Source organism: Etheostoma cragini, chromosome 22 (genome assembly GCF_013103735.1).
Source record: "Etheostoma cragini isolate CJK2018 chromosome 22, CSU_Ecrag_1.0, whole genome shotgun sequence".
Classification (NCBI taxonomy): Eukaryota; Metazoa; Chordata; class Actinopteri; order Perciformes; family Percidae; genus Etheostoma; species Etheostoma cragini.
The window spans coordinates 21131728-21139763 of NC_048428.1; the positions used below are offsets into that span (position 1 = coordinate 21131728).

The following is an 8036-nucleotide window of genomic DNA, read 5'->3' on the forward strand; positions in this document are numbered from 1 at the left end:
CATACTATACTATGACTTTTTTTCGACATGCTATACTATGACCTTTTTCGACATGCTATACTACTAATTGTTTTGACATGCTATACTATGATTTTTTTTTGACACACTATACTATGACTTTTTTTGACATGCTGTACTATTGCTTTTTTGACAAACTATACTATGATTTTTTTTCCACATACTATACTATGACTTTTTTCGACATGCTATACTATGACTTTTTTTCGACATGCTATACTATGACTTTTTTCGACATGCTATACTATTACCTTTTTCGACATGCTATACTACTAATTTTTTTGACACGCTATACTATTACTTTTTTGGTGACTTTTTTGACAAACTATACTATGATTTTTTTTTTTCAACACACTATACTAGGACTTTTTTTCAACATACTATACTATGACTTTTTCGACATGCTATACTATTACTTTTTTCGACATGCTACACTATTATTTCTTTAGTGACTTCTTTTCGACATGCTATACTATCACTTTTTTCACCATACTATAATATCACTTTTTTTCAACATGCTAGTCTATGACTTTTTTTCGACATGCTATTCTATTACTTTTTTGGTGACTTTTTTTCAACATGCTATACTGACTTTTTTCGACATGCTATACTATTACTTTTTGTGACTTTTTTGACAAACTGTACTATGATTTTTTTGTCAACACACTATACTATGACATTTTTCGACATGCTATACTATTACTTTTTTGACAAACTGTACTATGATTTTTTTTACATACTATACTATCACTTTTGTCAACATACTATACTATGACTTTTTTTCGACATGCTATTCTATGACTTTTCCAACATGCTATACTATTACTTGTGACTTTTTTTAGACTATTACTTTATTGGTGACTTTTTTGACAAACTATACTATGATACTAAAAATGTACAGTGGAGTAAATGCACTTTGTTACATTCCACCACTGCCCTTGACGTGAAAAGGACTAAATCTCTTGGATCCTATATTCTAATACAACATTCCTAAAAACAACTTCATTTTTTTTATTATCAGTCTTCAGACATTTAGGGAGCAACTTTAGGAGACAGGTGGAGTTGAATTATCTTATCATACATACATGTGTCAGAACTCCACAATCACTCGTATTTCTTGATAATCCCAACACATTTCAGTGTCAAGTCTGAAACGAAAGCTCTTTGTTCCTGCAGGAAGCACTACAGGGAGTACCTGGTGAGTCTGATAAACGCTCACTCCCTGGACCCCGCTCTGCTCTACGAGCCCAACGAGCTGATCCGGGCCTGTGAGAGGTACCTGGTGGACACCCAGAGACCAGAGACCGACGACGATACCTCCTACCATGCTCGGCTGCTCAAGGTGAGAAACGTGTCTCCGGATGTCAGGGTCAGGGTCAAGGACAAGGGTCATGGTGAGGGTCAGGGTCTTGTCAGGGTCAGGGACAAGGGTCATGGTGAGGGTCAGGGTCTTGTCAGGGTCAAGGACAAGGGTCATGGTGAGGGTCAGGGTCTTGTCAGGGTCAGGGGATACTCCAGCAAGATATGGATTTCTTTCAACCAAATTGTCCCCAAACAAACATGGATGATTCCATACAACATTCTTCAGGTAAAATTAATGATTACTTTCATTGAATTTTTGGGGTGTCTTAATTAATCTTATAGCATTTGAAATATTTTCTTTTATTGGTTTCAAAACAGTATCCGGACTAAACTTTGACATCTACCCATCTGAGATCCACTCAACATCCTCTGATCTTAACTATTAGTCAAAATAATTAATGATTTCTGTCTTTTTAACTAACAAACCTATGGATAATTTGATAAAAATTAGGTTTGTTGGCCATGAATTCCAAGAATAAGTGTAAAACATATTATTAAACCAGCTCAGTTTTTCTTTTTTAAAGCACCCGGAGCATGAAAAAAGTGACAAATAAATCAGAAAAAAGGCGAGAAAAACATCGGAAAAGCAAAACAAAAAATATTCATTTTCAATTTTAACCTGTAAGGATGAGTTCATGGTTAACGGGAAGACAACACAAGGTTAAGGCCAGATATTTAGCTGGGAAAATAGTTTCTAAAATGAATGAGGATGGGAGAGTTACTGGTTTGACTTACCACACTGGCTGCAAAGAACCTTCCCTCTCACCATAGAGATGCTCTTTAGCAAGGCACTGGTGGTCCAGGGCAGGTGTTCAATTATTACGTCCAAGTTGCAGAAAATCCTGGTTTTAAATGTGGTTCAGAATCTTTGCTTTTCATGGGACCTTCAAAAGAAAAGATATATTACATTTTTAATGTAACAGGCGAGTTGCACTGAACATTATCCATAAAGCAGTAAGTAGTCATGTCCGTTAACAGTACACACGGTGTCTCCAGGTCCTTAAAAACTTCAATTCTGTTAAATATTCAAATTAAATTTTCATTTGTGAGTTCTTTATTACCGCTGACATTTGATCTAATTCCATTTATCCATCTTTTAACTTCTTTTTGTGATGCTACAAATCTTTAAACCTGCCGCTGAACGCAACACTGTCTTTATACTTCCACTTCCTGTTAATGTAGAGACATCTAACTCACTTTTAACAACAATATGTCTACTAATCCTTATCTTTTGTCATCAATTTGCTTAAAGTTTGTCTTAAATGTTTTAAAAACATTTAAAGTGTATGATACCTGTAGGTACCATGAGTACATATGAACTTCTTCTGTACTGCATGTTCAAACATAACTCTTTAAATAATATGCTCCTTACAAATAGCTTTTGAATTAAAATGTATAATTTGTCTTGAATGTTTAAGATATAGAATGTAACCCTTTTGTTGTCTTCCCATTAACAATGAACTTGTCCTTCCAGGTCAAAATTTATTTTATTTTTGTGCTTTTCTGATGTTTTTGTCATTTTTTTCTCATTATTTGTCACTTTTTGCAGCTCTTAACAGTTTTTACACTTATTCTTGGAATTCATGGTCAACAAACCTAATTTATATTAAATTATACATACGTTATTACTTAAAAAGGCAGAAATTATGAATTATTTTGACTAATAGCCAAGATCAGAGGATGCTGAGTGGATCTCAGATGGGTAGATGTCAAAGTTTAGTCTGGATCCTGTTTTGAAACCATAAAAAAAAAAAACTAAAATGCTATAAGATTAAATAAATCACCCCGAAAAAATTCAATGAAAGTAATCATTAATGTTACTTGAAGAATGTTGTATGGAATAATCTATGTTATTTTTTTGGGCAATTCGGTTGAAAGAAATCTAATATTTCTGATATATAATATAAAACACTTTGAAGCGGGTCAACACAAGGGTTAAAATCTGTTTTTGTTTTTCTTTTTTTTTAACCCACAGAAACTGATGGAGGTGCCGCTTGGAGAAAAAGTTCCTCGAAACAAATAAAAGAGTTTCCCACCACCGAAATCCCCGTAAAATCTGTCCATCATCTCTTCTTCACCAAGGATTCAGATGCATCTCCAACTGATTACAGGCTGTTTAAATCATCTCTAATCCTCTGCAGAGTGATTTTTGGTTCCCATCCTGTGACTCAGCGCTGACTCAGCGGGGCAGCTGGGTTGGATTTGTCTTTCTGGTCGTAAACGTCTGTTTTTGTATTTTTCACATTTGAAGCTTCTTCTTTCCTTGTTGATCATCATAATGAACTGATGATGAAGGGATGAATCAGTTTTTCTTTGTGTTTTTCATCTCAGTTTAAGCTCCGACACATTCAACTTTCAAAACACTTCAAGAAGGAAATCATTCGAGTTGGATCTTGTGCAAAAATTATGTTTAATGCATTTTTAGCATTTGAAAGAAGAAAGCCTCTTTTTGGGAATGTATGTTAAAATAGATCTAAAAAAAAACAATGAAGCAATATTAAGGAAATTATAAAAATGGGACTAGATTTTCTGCTGATTTCCTGCTGTCATCAATAAATAATAATGCCGATTTTGAAATGTGGATTTATTGATTTACTTTGACCCGTCGTAGTTTTTTGGGCAGGGTGAAATCATTACATCATTTTATGTCACATTTAAGTTAATTAAAAGTTTTGTGAAAAACATTAACTTTGTAATACTTGCTGATGTACACACTTTATACTACATGGAGCGGTGGAGAAATGTATCTAAGTACTGTAGTCCTACTTAAGAAGATAGTATTTCCACTTTCTACTTTGTACTGTTCTACTTTTCAATTTACAACACTTAAAGTAAAAAGGGCTTTTTTTGTCCTTCATTAGCTTGACATTTACTGTTAATATTGACTTTGCAGAATAGATTTGACATACAACAAGTTAGTTAAATAGTTTCATCAGCTTCAAGTGTAACCTTACCTTAAAATCTGGTTTTCAGTGTGTTCTGGCCCGGATACTCAAGTATAAGATCCTAGAAAAACAAGTACATTTAACAAGGTCAGATTTCAACAGTACACATCAGCTGTTTGACTTACACAAAATCTCTGAGAATAACATTCAAGAAATAATGGTAACATCATAGGGATTGATATTAAGTGTTTGAGGAACTATACAAAAACTACACTTTAATCATTAAATAGACTGTATTAGTCAGGATAAATGAATACCTTGAAATGAAAGGCCTAATTCAGATTAGAAGTATTCAGATATGAAGTATACACTGGCATCTTATTTCCATTCAGAGTAATAGTTGGTATGAATTAGTATCTCAATTGAGTTAAAACAATACTTCACTAAACATGTATTGACTATAGTTAAAAAATATGAAATCTATGTTAAAGTGCTCATTTTATGGTCATTTTGAGGTCCATAATTTTATATTGAGGTTATATCAGAACAGGTTTACATGGTGTTGAGCTCTCCGTTTTAGTTACCGAGTGAGGCATCACACCTCTGTCCCGTCTTTGTTGGGAGTCAAATATTCGCAGTACCTAGGTAAAGACTACTAGCCAGTCAGGAGCAGAGTATGAGGGCCCTGACAGTACCTAGGTAAGGACTACTAGCCAGTCGGGAGCAGAGCATGAGGGCCCTGACAGTACCTAGGTAAGGACTACTAGCCAGTCGGGAGCAGGGCATGAGGGCCCTGACAGTACCTAGGTAAGGACTACTAGCCAGTCAGAAGCAGAGCATACAGTAGCTAGGTAAGTTTACAAACAGTGTAATTGCGTGATTATTAAAGTATACATTACGATTATTATCGTTATCATTATTATTATTATTATAATACAGCAGTATTCTCAGCTTTATGCAGTAAAGGTAGAGAAAAAGATCTACAGAAACATTGTAAAAAGCGACAAAAATGTGACAAAATGTGACGAAAAAAAACGACAACAGCCGCCGAGAAAAGTGACACATGTTGAAAAACAACAACTCACATTTAGACCCAGAAAAAAAAAAACACCTAAGTTGTTGAACTCGTGTTGTCAGGACGACACCGCCACCTGGCGGCCGCCACGCGGATGCTTTCTTTAAAGTCACGTGGTTTCTGGGAAAAGGAGCGTCTCTGCTGGAGGCTGCGAGGCGGCGGAGGAGCAGAGGCGTCCGGACCGCAGACACTCACAGTCCGGAGGCACCGCGGAGGAAACGCAACCGAGGTAAACGAAACTCAACTCTACTTCCTTAATAAAGCAACTTAGGGTCTATATTTAATATACTTCTATATTTATATATATATATAGCACCAGGCGAGAGCAGTTGTTTAGTCTTCCCTAACCAGACTACATTAAAAATAACGAGCTGTTTTAGAAGAGGAGTTAGTTGTGTGTGAGATCTGTTCGACGTCTTTAAGATTTAACTGCACACACGAGTCATTAACCGACATCTGCATCAAATAAAGTCGACTTTTAGATGTTTTTTTTAATGTTTTTATTAGCATTGTTTTAAATACCTATTATATTATTATGTGAAGTGTTATTGTAAAGGGAGGCCGGGGGCGGGACATGTCGGGACATGCATCTGATGGTGGGTTGTTTGTTTCTTGTTTGTGTGATTTCATTCATTATTTAATTAATTCTTCAGAGAGTCATGGCAGCCGGGAGAATGCGCTCCACTCGCAGACTGTGCTCCTGGATCGTCGAACAGGTGACTGTGTGTGTGTGTGTGTGTGTGTGTGTGTGTGTGTGTGTGTGTGTGTGTGTGTGTGTGTGTGTGTGTGTGTGTGTGTGTGTGTGTGTGTGTGTGTGGAGGAAGATCGAAAGGGAGGGGGGAGAAGGAAAGGGAAAGAGACAGAATGGCCTCTGAAATTAAACAAAAACCTGACTATTGAGTGGAGAAAACATTCAGATCTTTAGTACTAATACTATGCTTGAAATACTCCATACTTCAGTAAAAGTTTACCCAGTAAAATGTATTTAGAGCTGCGAACCAACGATCATCTCCATTCTCGGTTAATCTGTTGATTTCACGATTAATCGAGCTTTGAGAGGTCACATTGATTTAAAATCCAGGTTGTTGTTTTTTTAACAGCAGAAAAGTTGCTGCATATTCTTATAATTTGCACATTTTGTTGATGTAAACAAACAATCTAATAATGTTTTGAGTTTGTTGTTGAGCGTGGTGTGAGCCGTCAAACTGTGGCGAGTCTGTTGAACCACCACTCTCTTTATTGTTAATCTGCCAATTGTTTTCTCGATTAATCGATTAGTTGTTTGGTCTCTAAAATGTCAGAAAATGGTGGAAAATGAGGATCAGTATTTCCCAAAAGCCAGCGATGACGTCCTCAAACGTCTCGTTATGTCCACAACTCAAAGATATTCAGTTTACTGTCACAGAGGAAAGAAGAAACAAGAAAATATTCTTATGTATAAGGTATACTCATGCCCCCTGTATTTTAAAGGAAGAACATTTATTCATTTACAATATATTATTAATTCACAAAGAATATTGGTGTCCTTAAACGGTTGGATTTTCCAATTTATTTTTTAACTAAGGCATTAAGATCAATTTTCAAAAGATGTTTTTTTTTATTCCTGTTTTTAATCAACTTTAGCCTGGGTGTCCAACTTATTCAGGCCACTGTATGTATATATATACACATATATATATATATATATATATATATATATATATAAGGTGTATTTTATAGAAACCTTAGTGAGGATCTGAACTGGTTCCGCGTGTCTTGGCTGTTGCAGGTCAACAGTGGGAAGTACCCGGGCCTGGTCTGGGACGACGAGGCCAAAACTATGTTCCGCATCCCGTGGAAACACGCCGGGAAACAGGACTTCCGTAAGGACGAGGACGCCGCCATCTTCAAGGTCACGACGCATTTCTCAAATCACTGAGAGTCTCTGAAGAAGGGCCGTGGGTTTGACCGTCCTCTGTCCTCTGTCCTCTGTCCCCCGCAGGCGTGGGCGGAGTTCAAAGGCAAGCTGACAGACGGGGGTCAGGACAACCCGGCGTCCTGGAAGACCCGTCTGCGCTGCGCCCTCAACAAGAGTCCGGAGTTCAGCGAGGAGATGGAGCGAGCCCAGCTGGACATCTCCGAGCCCTACAAGGTCTACCGCCTGGTCCCCATCAGCGAGCAGGGTGAGAGCCTAGATCCTAGAAAAGAAAAGGAAACACTCAGAAACACGTGGAAGGGTTAAAATCAGCAGGAAGTTTGGAATAATATAGCAGATATATTCAATAATAATAATGACAATTTGCCTAAATAAAGACATTTGCATTAGGGCTGGGCAATATTTTGATATTATATTGATATTGTGATATAAGACTAGGTTATTCTTAATATTGTGATATGACATAAGTGTCGTCTTTTCCTGGTTTTAAAGGCTGCTTTACAGTAAAGTGATGTTCTTTTCTGAATGTACCAGACTGTTCTATTATTTGGCTTTTCCTTAGACATTATGTCCACATTACTGATGATTATTTATCTAAAATGATGATTATTTATCGAAAATTCAAGTGTGAAGATATTATTAAAGCACCAATATGTCAAGCCTAGAATATCGCCGCAAAATCAATGTCAAAGTATTTTGTCAAGAACATTATGATATTTGAATTTCTCCCTATTGTCCAGCCCTAATTAGCATGCAGAAAGAGACAACCCAGTTATGATTT

At 36.5% G+C, this 8036-nt stretch overlaps 2 protein-coding genes across 6 annotated transcripts in view; both read left to right on the plus strand.

Moving 5' to 3' along the window:
* The window catches only part of LOC117938319 (E3 ubiquitin-protein ligase RNF31-like), a 39064-nt gene extending 35565 nt beyond the window's left edge, over positions 1-3499 (plus strand). For both annotated transcript variants that reach the window (XM_034862857.1, XM_034862856.1), the window contains 2 exons: positions 1195-1360; positions 3356-3499. In XM_034862857.1, the coding sequence (XP_034718748.1) occupies positions 1195-1360; positions 3356-3403 (214 nt within the window). In that variant the 3' untranslated portion in view covers positions 3404-3499. The remainder of the gene's footprint in view (positions 1-1194; positions 1361-3355) is intronic.
* Positions 3500-5470: 1971 nt separating this feature from the next.
* Positions 5471-8036, plus strand: part of irf9 (interferon regulatory factor 9) — a 13676-nt gene continuing 11110 nt past the window's right edge. For 3 of the 4 annotated variants that reach the window (XM_034862381.1, XM_034862384.1, XM_034862383.1), the window contains exons 1-4: positions 5471-5569; positions 5994-6056; positions 7109-7231; positions 7322-7502. In XM_034862381.1, the coding sequence (XP_034718272.1) occupies positions 6000-6056; positions 7109-7231; positions 7322-7502 (361 nt within the window). In that variant the 5' untranslated portion in view covers positions 5471-5569; positions 5994-5999. Of the gene's footprint in view, positions 5570-5986; positions 6057-7108; positions 7232-7321; positions 7503-8036 lie in introns of all 4 variants that reach the window. The other variant, XM_034862382.1, reaches the window with a different exon arrangement.